This window comes from Delphinus delphis, chromosome 15, assembly GCF_949987515.2.
Source record: "Delphinus delphis chromosome 15, mDelDel1.2, whole genome shotgun sequence".
Lineage (NCBI taxonomy): Eukaryota > Metazoa > Chordata > Mammalia > Artiodactyla > Delphinidae > Delphinus > Delphinus delphis.
The window spans coordinates 74,725,869-74,747,950 of NC_082697.1; the positions used below are offsets into that span (position 1 = coordinate 74,725,869).

General features: G+C 42.2%; 1 protein-coding gene across 2 annotated transcripts in view; it reads right to left on the reverse strand.

Annotated features, from left to right (window-relative positions):
- The window catches only part of GALNT17 (polypeptide N-acetylgalactosaminyltransferase 17), a 450,254-nt gene that overhangs the window by 258,504 nt on the left and 169,668 nt on the right, over positions 1-22,082 (reverse strand). For both annotated transcript variants that reach the window (XM_060032206.1, XM_060032205.1), the window contains exon 2: positions 11,222-11,405. In XM_060032206.1, coding sequence (XP_059888189.1) covers positions 11,222-11,405 — 184 coding nt within the window. The remainder of the gene's footprint in view (positions 1-11,221; positions 11,406-22,082) is intronic.

Below are 22,082 nucleotides of genomic sequence, written 5' to 3' on the forward strand. Positions count from 1 at the left end.
CTCAATGTTTTGAGACACTGGAGTTACCTGAAGTTCCTATTAATGAGAAATTAATACTGATGCTTGAGCCCCGCTCCCAGGGATTCTGATTTAATTACAGTAGGCCCTCCGTACCCATGGGTTCTACATCCATGCATACACTCTGGGGTGAAGTCTGGGCTCCCAAAGATAAAAGCTTCCCAGGTGATGTCAGTGCCCGGTGAAGGCTGAGAACCTATGTCAGGCTTTCCCAAGAACCACCTGTGTGGAGAGACCAGGGGTCTTTTTTGTTTTTTTTGTTTTTTTTTTTTTTTTTGCGGTACGCAGGCCTCTCACTCCTGTGGCCTCTCCCGTTGCGGAGCACAGGCTCCGGACGTGCAGGCTCAGCAGCCATGGCTCACGGGCCCAGCCGCTCCGCCGCATGTGGGATCCTCCCGGACCGGGGCACGAACCCGTGTCCCCTGCATCGGCAGGCGGACTCTCAACCACTGCGCCACCAGGGAAGCCCAGACCAGGGGGTCTTTAAGCAAGTAGGGTTGCAGGCCCTATACAAGCTTCCACATGTCACTCTTGCAACTTCTGACACTTTTACCCCAAGAACATTCCAGACTCCTGTCTGAATCACCATATTTATTCTAAGATTTCCATCTTTTCATAACAGGCAGGAAATGATGAAAATGGAGTCATTTGATGCCCAGACCCCAGCACAACCTGGAGGATGAGACAGCGCTTCCTCTTCCCTCTCTCAGCTGCACCCCCTACTCCCAACCTCTACCCCTCACCAAAGGTTGGCTTCTGAGGCCCAGTCATGCTCCACAGAAAGTCTCAGAAATCAAAACTCCACTGAGGACATAGGCTTTCTCCAGCCAAGGCCACAGCTGAACAATGCCCACTCTTTCAAAACTCTCCTCACTACCTTAGAGGTTCTCAACAGAGGGAATTAATTCATAGAAAGCAGCCTGGACTTCAGACCAGGAACACTGCGTACGGCCCAGCCACCTACATTTTGAAACAAGTTCCAAAGACCTCCCTTTGAGAAACGCTTTAAAATATGGTTTTTTAAATATTCAGCCCTTTCCATCAAAAAGACGATTTTAATGTGTGAGGAAAATAATCATTTCAATTGGTGAAAAAGTAAGAATACACATTACACTGTGTTTCTGGTCTGACGACTATGGAGTACGGCAGACTAGAAGCAGGGGGCAGCTGTCCCATCCCACCAGCCTTTACAAAGTCTCCTGTGCCCTCAGGACACCCGGCTGGACTTCCTCAATATGGAAGCCGTGGTGAATCCCAAAGGTGAGCCTCCCGATCTGTCCTGGAAGAGCCTTAGGAAGCGAACGTTCCTTCCCAGGCGCTCACCACAGCCTGGTGTCTGTCTCAGGCCGGTCCCCTGGAATTCTGTGCTGACCTGGGGACAAGGGAATGCCCATTACCTTAGACTTGAGTTTTCCATATTGGAGTGAAGCACACAGTTGTACCCACCTTTCATCCAGGTAGATACTTTCCTGAAGATTCTGTCATTAAATCTTGCACAGTATTTTAAGGATAAGGGGTGTGTACGGTAAAGGAGCTGTTACAAAATCATCATAGCTAACATTTATTGACCAGATAACATTAATTCATGAGAAGGTCTCAGAGTAGTGCCTGGTATATTAGTCTCTCCGGGTCACATGGAATAATCGATTTACTCTTCACAACAATTCTATGAAGTCGATATCACCATTTCACATATGAGGAAACTGAGGCACAGAAAGCTTAAATAACTTGCCCAAGGTCGCAGAGCTTGTAAGAGGCAAAGCTGGGATTATAACTCAGTCATATTTCCAAGTCTGTGCACATGACCTCCATGAAAAATTCTCTTATTAAGGCTTTTAAGTGACCCAGACATGCTTTTCATACCTAGGGAACCCATGAAAGTGGGATGAACATTCAACTACAAATACTTCAGGAATTATCACCCTCACATATTGAAAGACAGGGCACCCCACCCCCGACCCCATGTGGATTTCCCATCACTCTCCCACCCCCCCAGCCAGGTGAGGACAAGCCCTAAGCAAAGACGTTCTCCCTGGTTACGCCTCTAGGGAAAATCAACTTGATGGTAAGACATTTCCTGAACCTAATAATATTACAGTATTTATTTTTACTGAGCTTTACCCACCCCCCAAAATACCGTATCTTTTCAAGAGGATTTCAACTATATTACACTATATACTAGGAAGTCTTAATAGGCAAGGGTTATTAATCAAATTCAGGATACTGCCCCTTTGGTAGTGGGATTTTGGTAGAGTTGGAAGGGGTAAAAGGGAACAAGAGAAGAAAACGTAGGAAGTAAACACACACAAGTACACAGACATGCATGTGCACACAAAAACACTTGCATATGCATGTACACAAACACGCAGGCGTGCACGCACGCACACACACTCACTTCCCCAAAGGAACTGTCCCGTCTCTAAGACTCAAAATTGTTTTGCCTTCTAATGATACCAGCACGGAGTAGAAAGTTCCGTCCCACAGATACAGATGGGGAGGCAGAGGCACCTATGTGTGTGGGTATGTGCACAGGCCTCAGAGACACCCACACAGCTGGGTTCGAATGTGAGTTCCCTCACTGCCTGACTGTGTGACCTCAGGCAGGTTGGTTCACCCCTCCCAATGCCCCTTCCCTCATTTATAAAACAAAGACGGTCACAGCTACTTCGGAGAGTGGTTAAATTTAAAAGAGATCAATAAAACATGCGGCACAGTGACAAAAACATAAAAGGCAGTCAATAAAAGGGAATAATTATTGTGGTTAGTGGTTCAAAGACATTCCTAATCAGGCAACTACTTATTATTTCAACCAACAAGGATTTGTTGGATGGCTACCCACTGTGCCCACATCTATAAAAGAGAAAGTTTAACATAGGGTTCCTGACCTTCTTTAAGGTGCTTTCACTCTAGTTGAAGACCAGCCTGTAAGACGCAGGATACCCATCATCAAAAGAATGACTCCGAAAAAACAAAAAGGCCAGTCACAGCTATAATTATCAAATGTGTCCTTTTCACATGGGATGGAAAACTTGAGTTGGGTCTTGACCAATGAGTAGATGCATTCCACTAAATGGTAACACCGTAACTCACATACACACAGACTCAAAAGACCCACTGGACTTGGATGACTGCACATCTCTGCAGTCGGGCCAGACATCATTCCTGACCTCCAGACCCAAATCTACAATTGTCTGCTAGATGTGACGTGAAGACGGTCCAGAGACATCTCACACCATATGTGTCCAAAGCAGGCACTGTTGGACTACGGCAGCTTAGAATTGGTGGCAATAAAGAAAAGAGGAGTCTTTGTGAGTGAAGCAAAATGAATTCCAAAGAAACCTGACATCTGGATTTATAAGCAGGAGGCCAAAGGAGAAACTGAAGGTATCAGCAGTAGAAACTGCCCATAGATTACCTACACGGCCTGGGAGGAGAAAGCAAGCCATAAAATGTATGCAGGGATCTCAGCTGTGGCTTTAACAAGCTCAGACAGGTTTCTGTGCTGCTAGGCGGCCCCTCCCCCATATTATAAGTGGGCAGGCAGATAATTAATATGCCACAAATGATACAGAATGGGATATCTTGGCAAGGAAAAGGAGTGGCGGTTAATAAAGCCTTGTCTGGCTTCTGGTGTCTGCAAACGTCACCTCCTCACCGGCACACACATAGTCAAATAATGAATAAAGCCAGACAGATTAATCTCACGGTTCCCTCATGAAAGCCATAACTATGGGGAACCCTGGACAAGCAGCATTGCTACCCCCTTGCCCCCACCTCCCTGCAAAACAGGAACCTCTCTGCAGGATTCTCTCCTGGTTAATGAAATCACTTCCACTCTGTCTCCCAAGCTAGAAACTTCTGATTGTACCCAGTTCCCCCGTATCCAATTAACTGACTCATCTCACTGATTCTTAGAACGTTTTCCCTGAATCGAGCCCTTCCACTCCATCCCTACTCAGTCCTTGGTTTTTTACAGAGAAATCACTTCCGTGAAAGGAATAGGATAATTATAAAACACTCACTGTATTATCAAGTCTTTCTCTTCTGTCAAGCAATGCCTAGCAAATGGTTGGCGCTCAACAGGTGTTGAGTGGGAAAAGAAGAGATTTTATTTAGCCATCCTGCTCCCAGCCTCCAATGCCCCTAACCTTTCTCCACATTCTTGTCACAGTTAAACATGATTTTTTTTAAGAAATTACCACAAAAATACAATCTTGACTCAAGTCCTTCATTGGCATCCAATGACAACGACGAACATCACCACCTAACACAGCAGTGGCACATAAGGTGCTTCAGAACCTGCCTCCCCTTTCCCTCCAACCTCTTCTTCCAAGATTCACTCTGGAGACCCTATGACTCAACCCAAAGTTTCTGTGCTGTTCCCCCAGCCCTGAAATCCAAGAACTATCCCAGTCCTCTTGCACATGCTGTTCACTCTCTCCAATGTTCTGTCTTCACCATTAAGATCAAGGTCACCTCTGTGCTGCCCTCTGACTCTCCCAGAAGTGCACATCCCCTTATCTTAGTTTCGAAGGTCCTCTGAAAACAAGTCAAAGGATTGCAAAGCCCCACCTGCCTCGCCCACTTGCTTTGATTTCTTAGGGGGCCAAGATGTGCCTGGTCCTCACCATGTCTTTAGCACAGTGTCTGGCAGACTGGGAACTTCAGTCAAAAATCATTTTCCATGATTTAAAAAAAAAGAAAGAAAGGAAAGAGAAGAAAATGAAAAAAAAAAAACAGACCAAAGAAATAGCACAGAGTCTAGAAAATAAGCCCATTTATGTATAAAAAGTACAACATGTATTCCATTTAACAGCTCCAAATAAGAGAAAGAGGAAGCATTATTTCCAAAATCATTTTGAAAAAGCTGCTTTGAAAAAAAAAAAAGGACAGACATTTGAAACAAAAGATACATATCTTGTACCATATTCTAAAATAAGCTCTGGATGGATGGGAGTGATGGAAAAGGAACACAAAACAGAGTAGAATATTTATAAGTACTCTTTCTCTGCTTTAAAGCAGTGGAGAAATGAAGATGGAAAGATTGACAGTTGGGGGTTCATACAAATTTAAAATATCTGTCCAGGGGAAGAAAAAAAAAATCACAGAATTAAAATAAAACAGAAAACATTTTGGAATCCATTTGCATGAAATGTGACCAAAAAATGGTTAATCCCACTATTACCCCCCAATTCATTCATATTTATGAGAAACAACTCTGTCAAGAGTAGTGTAATAATAAACCAATAAGAATGAAAGCAACTTGAGGTTCTGTATAAAATTGCAATGACATTAGCCAATTTCAGTTCTCTAAACTTGAGAGAGCTTTTGGGCAGTGTCACAAGCAAGATCTTGCCCGTGGGGGGATAATTCTTCCTGGGCTTGGGCTGCATGGGGCGGAAAGAAAGTGCTCTGGCCCCAGACAGCTGCCTCCCTTCCTATCCCCTGGGCTCAGATATCAGAGGAGCAGCTTCTACAGGCAAGGCCCTTGCCCTTCTTTGGCGGCAAGGATGAATTTGCAACTCACCAAGGTTCATTTGGTACCTTTGGCTGTGGAGCCCAGAATGTATAACGCTACCTCTGGTTACCATGTATGACCTGTGGGCAAGCTCTCAAGTTCATCTTTAATTTCACCTTCAAATTCATCCTCCATATAGCTGCCAGAAAAATCTGAAAAGGCAGAGGTGGTCACATCATTCAACCCAGTTCTCCAACTCTTTCTTCTATTGTACTTTCACCCTTCTACCTTGCACTTAATTTTTTGGTGTCGATTTACATTTATGGCATAATTAAACTTTCATTTTATTAAAACAAAATACATACAGTCTTATCCCATTTCTGTACTCTCAATGTTTCTAAATAACAATCATTATGCTGCAATTCCTGATGTTTAAATTTTAGATATTTTCAATTGATTTTCTGTTTCTGACCATAAAGGTTTAATTTTCTTATACTACCCACACCTCAATACACATTTTGCCTCTTCTTTCTTCCAACAGAGTTATACCATAATTTGTGGTTTAATATCTATTCAATATTTGTATCATGATATTGTTCACAGCTCAGCCACAGAATATATGGAATTGCAATTCCTTTCCTGAGGAACTTTTGGGTTTTTTCTGTGCTAATAATTGCTTTCCTTTTTCACAAGCTTTGTGTGTGTGTGTGTGCGCCCATCACTAATTCAGTTCCAAACTTTCTGAAAGAATCGTAAAAATTTTTTTTTGTTTGCAAAGACAACAAAAGCAAAAATAAATAAGGGAGACTAAATTCGTTTCTTCACAGCAAAGAAAACCATCAACAAAATGAAAAGACGACCTACTGAATGGGAGAAAGTATTTGCAAATCATAAATCTGATGAGATTAATATCTAAAATATATAAAGAATTAATATAACTCAACAGCAAAAAAACCCCATACAATCTGATTTAAAAATGGGCAGAGGATCTGAACAGACACTTTTCCAAAGAAGATATACAGATGGGCAACAGGCACATGAAAAGATGCTCAACATCACTAATCATCAGGCAAATGTAAATAAAAAACAATGAGAGGGACTTCGCTGGTGGCGCAGTGGTTAAGAATCCGCCCGCCCATGCAGGGCACATGGGTTCAAGTCCTGCTCCGGGAAGATCCCACACTGAGCCCGTGTGCTACAACTACTGAGCCTGCGCTCTACAGCCCGTGAGCCGCAACTACTGAGCCCGTGCACTCCACAACAAGAGAAGCCACCGCAATGAGAAGCCCGCGCACCGCAACGAAGAGTAGCCCCTGCTCGCCGCAACTAGAGAAAGCCCGCGCGCAGCAATGAAGACCCAATGCAGCCAAAAAAGAGAGATATCACCTCACACCTGTTAGAATGGCTATTAACAAAAAGACTAGAAAAACAAGTGTTGGCGAGGATGTGGAGAAAAGGGAGCCTGTTGCACTGTTGCTAGATATGTAAATTGGTGCAGCCACTATGGAAATCAATGTGGAGGTTTCTCAAAAAATTAAACATAGAACTACCATATGATCTAGCAATTCCACTTCTGGGTATTTATATAAAAAAACAACAAAAACAGCGCTTCCCTGGTGGCGCAGTGGTTGAGAGTCCGCCTGCCGATGCAGGGGACACGGGTTTGTGCCCCGGTCCGGGAAGATCCCACATGCTGCAGAGTGGCTGGGCCCGTGAGCCATGGCCGCTGAGCCTGCGCATCCAGAGCCTGTGCTCCGCAACGGGAGAGGCCACAACGGTGAGAGGCCCGCGTACCGCAAAAAAAAAAAACAACAATAAAAACACTAATTCACAAAGATATATTCACCCTCCCCATGTTTACTGCAGCATTATTTACAATAGGCACAATATGGAAACAAACTACGTGCACACAAATGGATGAATGGATAAAGAGAATGTGATACATATAGATATGAGTCAGCCACAAAAAGAGTGAAATCTTGGGCTTCCCTGGTGGCGCAGTGGTTGAGAATCTGCCTGCTAATGCAGGGGACACGGGTTCGAGTCCTGGTCTGGGAAGATCCCACATGCCACGGAGCAACTGTGCCCGTGAGCCGCAACTACTGAGCCTGCGCGTCTGGAGCCTGTGCTCCGCAACAAGAGAGGCCGCGATAGTGAGAGGCCCGCGCACCGCGATGAAGAGTGGCCCCCGCTTGCCACAACTAGAGAAAGCCCTCGCACAGAAACGAAGACCCAACACAGCCAGAAAAATAAATAAATAAACAAATGTGGGGTTTAAAAAAAAAAAATTAAAAAAAAAAGTTTCTTAAAAAAAAAAAAAAGTGAAATCTTGCCAATTGCAATGACATGAATAGACTTTGGGGGCATTATGCTAAGTGAAGGAAGTCAGAGAAACAAATACTGTAAGATCTCACAGACTCTTAAAAAACAAACCCAAGTTCATTGACAGAACAGATCACAGTTGCCAGAGGTGAGGAGGGGGTGGGGATGGATGAAGTGAGTCAACAGGTACAAACTCCGGTTATAAAATAAGTCATGAGGATGTATTGTACAGCACGGTGGCTATATAACCTGGTATCAGTTTCAGGTATATAACATAATGATTCGATATTTGTATATATTTTGAAGTGATCACCACAATAATTTATTTATCTAAACTTTCATTGAACTATTTATTTCTATCTTATTCTTAACTTCCAAGACCTCTTGTTCATTCTCTGATTATCACTTTAACATAGCACTTGATTCTTATTTTGTGAATAAAACAAAACATTCCATGAACTAAGACATTAATGATAGCTTTAAAGTGTGTCTGTTTCCTCCAGATGCCTTTTCTGTTGTTCTTCTTCTGGTTGCTAAGGCCCTTTATAAGAGAGATTCTCCTGAAATGTCTAGGGATTCTGGTTCTCCTTTCTTATTTTAGAGTAAGGCTGCTCTGTGTAGATGGAAGAGCCTTACGAATGTTTAATGAGTAGAACCCAGACATTTCGGGGATGCGGGGACCTATCAGATCTATTGGCATTTCTCTGAGGTTGAATGGCTTCCTTAGAGTGGATTCTTCCAAATCTGGACTACAGGAGTGTGAAAGCTTGCAGAGGTAATGAGGCCAAGGGTGTCCCCACTTAGTACACAGCCCTATCTTCTGTCATCTTATGAACTAAAGCCCAGAGTTCACCTTCTCCAGGGAATAAACCTCCCATGTTCCACCAGGTAGGGAAGGGCAGCGTCTGGCTCTGTAAAGTTGAAGAAAGGATCTGGGGACACAGCTATAATCCTTCTATTCAAATCTACCTCCCAGCCATCAGAGGTACCCAGAACCTCCAATTCCTGAGTCTCTGGGGTTCTGAGGTGTGACTAGGCTATATTCTTCTGCCCTTCCCACCACTTCCCGTCATATGTAGAAGGTTGGGTCTCAGCCTCATCCAGTTTGCTATGTCAGTTACCATTCATCCATCCTCTTTCCATCTTCCAAAACTTTGTGGGTGTTTCTTCCCTGCTGTGGGAGCCTAACCTGTTTTTGTCCTAGGCTGTCATCCTCTGTAGTCCTTTACTATCATCTTAGTAAAGTTTCCGGAGGGACGAAATCTAAGTGGTGTATTCCAGCAGTCCCCAAACATTTTGGCACCAGGGACCGGTTTCCTGGAAGACAATTTTTCCATGGGCGCGGGGTTGGGGGGGGAAGGGGATGGTCCAGGCGGTAACGTGAGCGACGGGGAGCGGCAGATGAAGCTTCATTCACTCGTCCACCGCTCACCTCCTGATGTGCGGCACGGTTCCTAACAGGCCACGGATCAGTACTGGTCCGCGGCCTGGGGGCTGGGGACCCCTGGTATATTCAAGCCACCATGCTACACTATAGAGCACCACAGAGCTGTGTATTCCTCCCTGGGCGTGCCATGTTTTCATCTGCATCCCCAGCTCTGATCTTGCTATTCCCCTTCCCACTTGTCTAAATGTGTCTCCTCTCTTTAATTTTCTAACCCTTAATGGGCCTTCAAGATCAAGCTTCTGCGTCATCTCACGCAGGAAACCTTCCCAGATCCTCCCTGTACATACTGTGTATGTCTCTGGCCTGACATACCCACATAGACCACGATGTGCTGGATTGACCTGCTTGCACATCTGTCTCCCTCCCCCGACAAGAGTATGTAGGCAAGGACTACCTTAGCCAATGTTCTGCCTCTAGTGTGGGGAAAACCATCTGGTACATAACATGTGCTCACTGATATTGTTCAACTGACCCATTTCCACTAAGCTCCACGTTGGAAGCATCTTCATTCTCACAGGACTACAAAAATAACAGCTCTGTTTATTTGCCAACATCCAAATAAGAAAGGCTAATCAGAGAGCACCAGGAAATGAAAACAGCCAGATGTTTTTGAGAGCAAAAGTCCAGGAACACAAAATAGCTTCCAACAGGGGTGATGTATGTTTTCCTAGTGATTCAAAATGAATATATGCTTATTAGGCAGAGAGAGAGATTTAACAGTTTTCTCAGCTAATGCTGCAATTTTAAATTCATTTAAGGTAATTTTCCTTATCTTGAATCTATTTTTCTCAGTAACCAGGATACTTAACTGATTTGTACAAAATCCATTTGAAAAAGAAATAATCTACTCTAAGCAAGGGCACACTGCAAATGAAAGAAAGAGAGACACCACAAATCTAACAGAAGATGAAGCATCTGTTTGAAAAGCCAAGGAGGACTACTGCCTAGAAAATAGGATATTTTCCCCCAGCATCTTGATTTTCCCACCAATCTCTCTTCTTTCACAAAGAGAAAACAAATAATTCTTAAATCTGAGAGCACAGAACAAAGACCTCTCATAAACCAACCAAGACACAAACAAACTGTTTCAAAGGTAAGAATCTCAAACAAAAATTGTAAGTTGAAACAATCACAGGATGTACTCTTTCACCTACCAGCTGGGAAAAGCATTATTTAAATGCTAGTACCCAGTTTGGGAAGGGTCTAGTAAAGTTCCAATAGGAGCAGAAACTTCTATAAACTTTCCGGAGGAAAATAGCGCTATATGTATCTAGGGCCTCCAAAAGTACTCCTACAATGTGATCTAAGGATTACACCTTTAGAAGTGTGGATTAAGAAAGTAAATATCAAATCAATATACATAAAGATTTGAGTGGGGAGATATCCATCCAAGTGTTATTTATAATAATGAAAATTTTAAAATAAATTTTTTATCAATTTTTATTTATAAAAATGAAAATTTATTTTATAAAAATTATAACTATTTATAATATTATAAATATTTCATATTTATAATAATGAAAATCTGGAAATAATCTAGATTTCTAACAATGAAAATAATGATCATAACTAATACCATCAGAAAATGCTCATGAAATAATAAATGAAAAAGAGGATAAATGAAACACACCATATGCTCATAATCTGTATAGAAAATAGACTCAAAGACAAAATACTAGTATTTTACTAGTCACCACCTCTAGGTAATGAGATCATGTTGATTTTTAAATTTTTACTTAAAAATTTTTTGTATCACGGACCTTTCTCTATGCTTCTGTATTATTTTATAAAAATTAAAAATTCTTATTTAGCTCTATTTATTTTCATAATCAGTAGTACTATTTATTGATTATGGAGGAGACAAGATAAAAGCCCCTCCACTAGTTACAAGTAACACAAGAAAATGTCACAGACATGGGTCCACGCCCAGCCATCTGATAAAGCAAGCGCCTCTGAGTGACTGAATCAGAACTTACTTGGTGGGACGATAATCCGGAATGGAACGATCCAGTGAAATTTTTTCACTGAGGTAGGAATTGTAGCCATACTTCTCATGGGGTCCCTTGGCTTTCTCTTCTTCAGCCGGGGAAAGGGTAGCAGGAAGGCCCCCTTTGCCCCGCCCACCATAACCTTCAATGAGCCCAAGGGATTTAGATAAACCTAGAAAAAGGAGGGGGAGAAAAAGAATTATTTGAAAATCACCATACCAGGATATGCCACTCAGGCTCAGATATAGCTTCAGTGGAAATTTTAACATTACCTGTCACAGAAAAAATTATGTTCTCGATTTACTGATATCAGACTATGTCCTGAACACATTTCAATTGAGAGGAAGGTCAGAGCAACTGTGAGGTGTGGGGTGAAGGCTGGTCACCCATGAAGAACCTCTCCCTCCTTTTGGGAAATGGGGTGGATGGCAGGGGCGGTCTATAAAAGGGAGAGACTGCCAAAAGCAGGGGACATGTGGACCAAGAAAGACACACAAAATGGGACAGAACTCGGGCTGTCATCCCTGCCTGATTTCCTTTCTTCATGATCAATTACCACAAGGCTAGATATTCCAGCAGATGCACAGTACAACATACAAAAGGCAGTAATAAGGAACTTCCAGATTGCAGGTGTTTTTGCTTCATTTGAACAGAGAATAATATACAGATTGATTCTATCATGAGTTTAAAGTGTGTAACCATCTGCCACCGTTCTATACCTAATGGTTTTATTTAAATCTCATTTAAATGGCAAAAAGGAAATACAAAATGTTTGAGAATAAATCACAGAGAAGAAAAACCCATAAGGGTGATAACCGTGCCCAGAAGAGTAGAAGGCCTCGGTGACAAGCCTCATTGAGCAACTGCACGTTCCCAGGATGGTGGTAGCTTTATACATATTGTTCCATTAAACGATAAACAGCTTGATGGGTAATTTTGAAATCCTACAGTTATGGGAGGTTTTACTTCTCGGCTTGAAAACTTTCGCTGTTAAGGGCTCTCATTCTCGTTTGCCATTTCAAATGCTCAAGCTACCCTGTTCACCGTCAGGCGTGTGCACACACACACCCCACTTCCTGCCACGGGCAGGAAGACCATGGACCAGAGATGTAAACAGCATCCTCAGCTTTCATGGAGGGCAGACCACAAAGGCTAGGAGGACCACAAACTCCCAGGAAGGCATCCTCAAGTAAGTCAAAGGCCAGTAAATCTGCTCCAGTCACAGGATGCTCCTCCACCCCATAATGGCGACACCTGTATTCCGTTTCCTGCTTCTCTGAAAATAAACATTTATTTTCTGTGATATAAAATCAAAAAGGAAAGGTTCAGCAAGCATCTCAGGATTGGTCTCCAGTGAACATCATTTTGCTACCTGGGAATCATTTCCACCGTCCATGGTGTTTTTCGGGAACCCTGACATCTTTTCTGCCCTCCACTAGCCCAACAGAGGAACCATCAACTGAGAACTGGATTACTCCAACACTTCCTGGTCACAGGAGGTGACCTGCTTCCTGGCCTTTAATCTCTCATGCCACATCACCGTGCACCAACCATTCCAATAACATCACCTTCACTGTACTCCAAAATCTGTAAGGATGTGTCCCAGGTCAAGTACAGACACCTGTGTTGGATTTTAAAATCACTCCCGATAGGACATTACTAGTGGGAACGCACAATGCTGTGGCTACTTTGGAAAATACTTTGGCAGTTCTTCAAAATGCTAAGCGTAGTTTTACCATATGATCCAGCAGTTCCATTTTTTACCCTAGAGAAATGAAAAGATATGCCCACTTGAAAACTTGTACACAAATGTTCATAGAAGCATTATTCATATTAGCTGTGTCTATCCACGGATAAGTGAATAAAACAAAATGCGGTACATCCACGCAATGTGATATTATCTGGCAATAAAAAAAGATCTTTTTTAAAAAGTACAGATCTTCCTCAACTTACAAAAGAGTTACATCCCGATAAACCCATCATAAGTTGAAAATATCGTAAGTTGAAAATGCATTTAAAACATCTAACCTACCAAACATCACAGCTTAGCCTAGCTTCCCTTAAACGTGCTCAGAACACTTACCTACAGTTGGGCAAACTCGTTCTAACACAAAGCATGTTTTGTAATAAAGAGTGTTGAATATCTCATGGAATTTACTGAATACTGTACCGAAAGTGTAAAACAGAATGGTTGCATGGGTACAAAATGGTTGCAAATGTGTTGGCGGTTTACCTTCATGTTACGTGACTGACTGGGCGCTGTGGCTCGCTGCCACTGCCCAGCATCATAAGACAGCACCATACTGCATATTGCTGGCTCAGGAAAAGATCAAAATTCAAAGTATGGTTTCTACTGAATGCTTATCACTTTTGTACCATCATAAAGTCAAAAAAAATCATAAATTGAACCACTGTAAGTCAGAGACTGTCCGTAGTGATATATACAACATGAGTGAACCTTGAAAACATGCCGAAGAAATAATGCTGGACAGGAAAGACCACATACTGTATGGTTCTGTTTACCTGAAATGCACAGAATAGGAACATCTATACAGATAGAAAGTAGATCTGTATCTGCTTAGGGTGGTGGGTATTTGGGGAGGGAATGGGGAGTGACTGCTAACGTGTATGGAGTGTCTTTTTTGGGCGATGGAAATGTTCCAGAAATAGAGTGTGGTGATGTTTGCACAACTTTGTGAATATACTAAAAGCCACTAAATTGTACACGTTCAGTGGATGAATGATATCATGTGAAAAAAATCTCAATAAAGCTATTTTTAAAAACCCACTTATGATAGACAATTCTATTTCCAGCAAGATGGAAGGCTAAAACAACAGGAAAACTTTCCAATAAACTACCTAGAAATTCTGAATGAAAACTTTTTTAATACTGTAAATGCATAGCTGAGCTTGCAATAAGTTAAAGGAAACACCCAGAGGTAAGTTATAATCAGAGCTGAGACTATCGCTGGGATGGGGTGAAGGATGCATTGCTCATTAACTAAAGGCTGGCGTTTTGGAGCTCAAACGTGCACAGAATACGAGACCTTTTGTACGCCTTAAATGTTTCATAATTTCTAATTATGAAGGTACTGAGTTGATCAGTGGACCCCTGTCTACTCTGAACCTATGAGTATGACCTTATTTGGAAATAGGGGTTTTGCATATGTCATCAAATTAATATAACTGGTGTACTCATATGAGAAAAATTTAGAGATAGAAACACAGATACACAGAGAGAAGAAGGTCATTTGACAAAAGATATTGAAGGATACAACTGCCAGCCAAGCAATGCCCAGGATTGCTAACAACTCCCAGAAGCCAGGAAAAGGAAAGGGAGGCTTACTTCCCAGACCCTTCAGAGAAAGCATGGCTCGGCCAACATCTTGATTTCAGAATTCTAGCCTCAAACTGCGAGAGAAAAAATTTCCGTTGTTTGAAACCATCAAGATTATGGTAATTGGTTATAGTAACTACACAAAATGAATACAATCAATATTTAAAAAACAGAGTGGAATTGGATAAAGAAAATATAGACCATGACAATACTAACCAAAAGAAAGCTGGAATCGCTCTATAAACATCAGAGAAAAACAGACTTTAGGGCAAACAGCCTTATGGGGATGAAGAAGGTCGTTACATAATGATAAAAGTAGCAATCCACCAGAAGCTCTTAGGAATAACAAACTGCCAAGCACCTAACAACATAGCTTCAAATCACATAAAGCAAAAATGGACCACATTACAAGAAGAAATGAACAAATCCACAATCATAGTGGGAAATATTAACACATCTCTCAGTACTGAACAGAGAAGGACAAAAATTGAGCAAAGATACGGTGGAACTGAACAACAAAATTAAGATGTTTGATCTAATGGACATTGTACCTGACTTTCTAATAATCGTACATTCTCTACAAGAGTATATGGAACATTTAAACAATTGACAGGCCACAAAAAAGTCTCAACCTAGCTTACAGATCATCTTTGAACATAAAGCAATAAAAAACAGAAGCCAACAATAAAAGACCACAAAGGATTCACACATTTGGGCAGTTTTAAAAGACTTCTAAAACAAATATGGGTCAAATAATTAATCATATTGCCATTAGAAGTTACATGAAACTAACAGAACATGAAACAGTACATCTCAAAGCTTGTAGGATCGTGCTAATGCAATACTTGGAAGTAACTATATAAATGTGTATATTAAGGGGGGAAAAGGAAGAACTGATAATTAATAAGGTAAGCATATAACCCAAGGAATTAGAAAAAAAAAGAGAGGAAGCCCAAAGAAAGCAATAATAAACAAAAGAACAAAAACTAATGAAACAAAAGAAAGACATCAAGTAAGAAAGGAGTAACAGGGAAGGATGGAGAAAGAGGAAGGAAGGAAGAAAGGAAGGAACGAAGGGAGGGAGGGAGGGAGGAAAGAGAGAGAGAGAAACTAAAAGAAAAAAAGATGGGTGGGAGGAAATAACCTCAGCAAGACTGGGGATAAAAAGAGATAGAGAGAAGGTACATGGTCCCTTCAGGGAGGACTTATCTATTCATCACAGTAAACACAGTGCCTAGGTCCCCCAATATTTTTAAGGGTTCAGGAAGATGTTTAAATTTCTTTTAAAATCAGAAAGACACAGTTATCAAATAAGATTTTTAATACTCTTTTTTAAATTCTTGTTTTATTGTTTTTCTGTGAAGGCCAAAGTGCTTAGGGCCCACGAGATTCATTATGCAGCCTTGGTTCCCTTGAGGTTAGATTTTATCTGTACGTGACAAGGTACCTAAAGCATGGAGAAGGAAAGTAACAGGATCTGAGGCACAATTTACAATTTTTACCTAGAAGGTAGACAGCACAAGGACAGACCCCAGGCACTAACAGTAAGGCCAACTACCATTTATTGAGCATCTGTTGCGTGCTGGGAAGCACCCTGCTAAGTGCTTGACATATATTCTATCACTGTTTCATCTAATCTTTTGAAAACCTCATGAGGAAGGTATGATAATGATCTCTGTTTGACAAATAAGGACACTGAATCTGAGAACGTGGTAACTTTGTTAAGGTTCTGCAGCTGTTAAAGGAAGATGAGACCTGAGTTCTGGATATAGTTAGAGATACAAGGGAGGATAAAACCTGGTCTCTGTGACAGATAAGGAGACTAGTTCTGGAGCTGTTGCAGTAGCCCAGACCAGGATAGAAGGGGCATCATGTTAAGGTATGAGGGGTGGTGATCAAAAAGAGAGGAGAGATTTGAGAAACATTTAAGAGATATCATCACAAGGCAGGAGACAGACACGAGTTAGGGTGAGAGAGAAGGAATAAGTGAGTGAGCTTGGGGTTTCCAGCGAGAGGACTGAGTGGCAATACCACTCACAAAACAGGGCACACAGAAGAAAGTACGAGAAGATGCATTCTGCTCTCTACATGTGGTATATGGAGCATTCATGGGACATTCAGATAGGATCATATGTCCAGTGGGGAGCTGAAACACGTGGGCATGGAAGTTCAGAAGGTAGAGGAGGCCCAAAACATGAACCCTGGCAGCTATCAGTTTGGAGGGGAAGGTAGCCATTGTAAGGAGTGGGAGGGCCAAGATGTTGAGTAGCAAGAACAAAGAGACGATGCTCAGGAAGTGTTCTCTGACCACACGCCCTCTTATGCTTCCACCATATCTACAGGAGGAGCTGCATACTTTAGGACTTACTACTTCTGTACTCTGCATGCATGTTCCCTCACTGAAGCTTCCTTTGAAGCTCAAGACTTCAAGGAAGGCTTAAAAGGATGGAGAAACATCTCAATACCAACCAAGTGCTTAAACTTTCTGCTGTCTTCATAAATCCACTTGACCACTCTCTCCCCACCCACTGTTGACTGTTGTTTAGGCTTTAAATTTTTAAAATGCTTTTGTATCCATTTTTCTCTGAGGCAGGCAGGGTAGATATTACCATGATCACTTTAGAGATGAAAAAATGGAGGCTTAGAAGGATTAATTATTTGACCATCCAAAAGTAATGGAGACAGAATAAGACATTCCACCCAGCTCCGAACAAGCACACAAATACTCCGCCCAGGAAATTTTGTAGGAAGGAAGAATCCAGTGTTCAAAATACAATGAAGAATGGTAAATAAATGGTAATACACTCATTAAAAAGGAATACTATACAGCAATGAGAATGAATGACTTGCAGATAAACAGATAAATCTCATAGACTTCACGTAAAGAGCAAGCATCAAAAATGCACAGAATTGAGGGGCACCTTCAAGATGGCGGACAAGCAAGATGTGGAGATCACCTTCCTCCCCACAAATACATCAAAACTACATCTACACGTGGAACAACTCCTACAGAACACCTACTGAATGATGGAAGAAGACCTCAGACTTCCCAAAAGGCAAAAAACTCCCCACGTACCTGGGTAGGGCAAAAGAAAAAAGGAAACACAGGGCTTCCCTGGTGGCGCAGTGGTTGAGAGTCCGCCTGCCGATGCAGGGGACATGGGTTCGTGCCCCGGTCCGGGAGGATCCCCCATGCCGCGGAGCGGCTGGGCTAGTGAGCCATGGCCACTGAGCCTGTGCGTCCGGAGCCTGTGCTCTGCAATGGGAGAGGCCACAGCAGTGAGAGGCCCGCGTACCACAAAAAACAAAAAAAAACAACAAAAAAAGGAAAAACAGAGAAAAAAGAATAGGGACAGGACCTGCACCTCTGGGAGGGAGCTGTGAAGGAGGAAAAGTTTCCACACACTGGGAAGCCCCTTCACTGGTGGAGACGAGGGTGGCAGGGCGGGGAAGCTTAGGAGCCAAAGAGGAGAGTGCAGCAACAGGGGTGCAGAGGGCAAAGTGGAAAGATTCCCACACAGAGGATTGGTGCCGACCGGCACTCACCAGCCCGAGAGGCTTGTGTGCTCACCCGGCGGGACGGGTTGGGGCTGGGAGCTGAGGCTCAGGCTTCAGAGGTCACATCCCAGGGAGAGGACTGGGGTCAGCTGCATGAACACAGCCTGAAGGGGCTACTGCGCCACAGCTAGCCAGGAGGGAGTCCGGGAAAAGGTCTGGAACTACCGAAGAGGCAAAAGACCATTGTTTCAGGGTGCGCAAGGAGAGGAGATTCAGAGCCTAAACGAGCTCCAGAGACGGGCGCGAGCCGCAGCTATCAGCGCGGACACCAGAGATGGGCGTGAGGTGCTAGGGCTGCTACTGCAGCCACCAAGAGGCCTGTGTGCGAGCACAGGTCACTAACCACACCCCCCGGGAGCCTGTGCTGCCCGCCACTGCCAGGGTCCCGTGATCCAGGGACAACTTCCCCGGCAGAATGCACGGCGCGCCTCAGGCTGGTACACCGTCATGCTGGCCTCTGCCGCCGCGGGCTCGCCCGGCATCCATACCCCTCCCTCCCCCAGCCTGAGTGAGCCACAGCCCCCCAATCAGCGGCTCCTTTAACCCCATCCTGTCTGAAGAACAGATGCCCTCCGGCGACCTACACGCAGAGGCGGGGCCAAATCCAAAGCTGAGCCCCTGGGAACTGTGCGAACAAAGAAGAGAAAGGGAAATCTCTCCCAGCAGCCTCAGGAGCAGCAGATTAAAGCTCCACAATCAACTTGACGTACCTGCATCTGAGGAAGACCTGAATAGACAACGAATCATCCCAAATTGAGGAGGTGGACTTTGAGAGCCACAGTAGACTGGGGGTTGGCTGTATGCGACTGACTGGTTTCTGGTTTTATGTTTATCTTAGTTTAGTATTTAGAGATTATCATCACTGGTAGATTTGTTTATTGCTTTGGTTGCTCTCTTCCTTTTATATATATACATTTTTTTCCTTCTTCTCTTTGTGTGAGTGTGTATGTGTATGCTTCTTAGTGTGATTTTGTCTGTATAGCTTTGCTTTTGCCATTTGTCCTAGGTTTCTATCTGGGGTTTTGGGGGGGGTTTTTTAAGTATAGTTTTTAGTGCTTGTTATCATTTGTGGATTTGTTTTTGATTTGGTTGCTCTCTCCTTTCTTTCTCTCTTTCTTTTTTTTAATTACTTTTCTATTTTTTATTTTTAATAAGTTTTTTCTATTTTAATAACTTTATTATTTTATTTATTTATTTTTCTTTTGTTCGTTCTTTTTTTTTCTCCATTTTCTTCTGAGTCGTGTGGGTGACAGGGTCTTGGTGCTCTGGCCGGGTGTCAGGCCTGAGCCTCTGAGGTAGGAAAGCCGAGATCAGGACACTGGTCTGCCAGACGCGTCCTGGCCTCATGTAATATCAAACGGTGAAAGCTCTCCCAGAGATCTCCAACTCAATGCTAAGATGCAGCTCCACTCAACGACCAGCAAGCTACAGTGCTGGACACCCCATGACAAACAACGAGCAAGACAGGAACACAACCCCACCCATTAGCAGAGAAGCTGCCTAAAATCATAATAAGGTCAAAGACACCCCAAAGCACACCACCGGACGTGGTCCTCCCCACCAGAAAGACAAGATCCAGCCTCATTCACCAGAACACAGGCACTAGTCCCCTCCACCAGGAAGCCTACACAACCCACTGAACCAACCTTAGCCACTGGGGGCAGACACCAAAAACAACGGGAACTAGGAACCTGCAGCCTGCAAAAAGGAGACCTCAAACACAGTAAGTTAAGCAAAATGAGAAGACAGAGAAACACACAGCAGATAAAGGAGTGAGATAAAAACCCACCAGACCAAAGAAATGAAGAGGAAATAGGCAGTCTACCTGAAAAAAGAATTCAAAGTAATGATAGAAAAGATGATCCAAAATCTTGGATATAGAATGGAGACAATACAAGAAACGTTTAACAAGGACCTAGAAGAACTAAAGAGCAAACAAACAATGATGAACAACACAATAAATGAAATTAAAAATTCTCTAGAAGGAAACAGTAGCAGAATAACTGAGGCAGAAGAACGGATAAGTGACCTGGAAGATAAAATAGTGGAAATAACTACTGCAGAGCAGAAAAAAGAAAAAAGAATGAAAAGAATTGAGGACAGTCTCAGAGACCTCTGGGACAACATTAAACACACCAACATTCGAATTATAAGGGTCCCAGATGTAGAAGAGAAAGAAAAAGGGACTGAGAAAATATTTGAAGGGATTACAGTTGAAGACTTCCCTAATATGGGAAAGGAAATAGTCAATCAAGTCCAGGAAGCACAGAGAGTCCTATACAGGGTAAATCCAAGGAGAAACATGCCAAGACATATTCATCAAACTATCAAAACTTAAATGCAAACAAAAAATATTAAAAACAGCAAGGGAAAAGCAACAATTAACATAAAAGGGAATCCCCATAAGGTTAATAGCTGATCTTTCAGCAGAAACTCTGCAAGCCAGAAGTGAGTGGCAGGACATATTTAAAGTGATGAAAGGGAAAAACCTACAATCAAGATTACTCTACCCAGCAAGGATCTCATTCAGATTCAACGGAGAAATTAAAACCTTTACAGAAAAGCAAAAGCTAAGAGAATTCAGCACCACCAAACCAGCTCTACAACAAATGCTAAATGAACTTCTCTAGGCAGGAAACACAAGAGAAGGAAAAGCCTTACAATAACAAACCCAAAGGAATTAAGAAAATAGTAATAGGAACATATATATCAATAAGTACCTTAAATGTAAATGGATAAAATGCTCCAACCAAAAGACACAGACCGGCTGAATGGATGCAAAAATAAGACCCGTATATATGCTGTCTACCAGAGACCCACTTCAGACCTAGGGACACATACAGACTGAAAGTGACGGGATGGAAAAAGATATTCCAAGCAAATGGAAATCAAAAGAAACCTGGAGTAGCAACTCGCATATCAGACAAAATAGAATTTAAAATAAAGACTATTACAACAGACAATGAAGGACACTACATAATGATCAGGGGATAAATCCAAGAAGAAGATATAACAATTGTAAACATTTATACACCCAGCATAGGAGCACCTCAATACATAAGGCAAATGCTAACAGCCATAAAAGGGGATCTCAATAGTAACACAATCATAGTAGGAGACTTTAACACCTCACTTTCACCAATGGACAGATCATCCAAAATGAAAATAAATAAGGAAAAACAAGCTTTAAATGATACATTAAACAAGATGGGCTTAATTGATATTTACAGGACATTCCATTCAAAACAGCAGATTACACTTTCTTCTCAAGTGCTCATGGAACATTCTCCAGGATAGATCATATCTTGGGTCACAAATCAAGACTTGGTGAATTTAAGAAAATGGAAATCGTATCAAGTATTTTTTCCAACCACAACTCTATAAGACTAGATATAAATTACAGGAAAAAATGTGTAAAAAATACAAACACATGGAAGCTAAACAATACACTACTAAATAACCAAGAGATCACTGAGGAAATCTGGTGGGGGTGGGGGTGGGGGTGGGGGTGGTGTGATAAACTGGGAGATTGTGATTGACATATATACACTAATATGTGTAAAATGGATAACTAATAAGAACCTGCTGTGTAAAAAAAAAATTAAATTAAATTAAAAAAAAGAGAAAATCAAAAAATACCTAGAAACAAATGACAATGAAGACCCAAAATCTATGGGATGTAGCAAAAGCAGTTCTAAGAGGGAAGTTTACAGCAATACAATCCTACCTCAAGAAACAAGAAACATCTCAAATAAACAACCTAGGCTTACACCTAAAGCAATCAGAGAAAGAAGAACAAAAAAACCCCCAAAGTTAGCAGAAGGAAAGAAATCATAAAGACAAGATCAGAAATAAAAGAAAAAGAAATGAAGGAAACAAGAGCAAAGATCAATAAAACTAAAAGCTGGTTCTTTGGGAAGATAAACAAAATTGATAAACCATTAGCCCGACTCA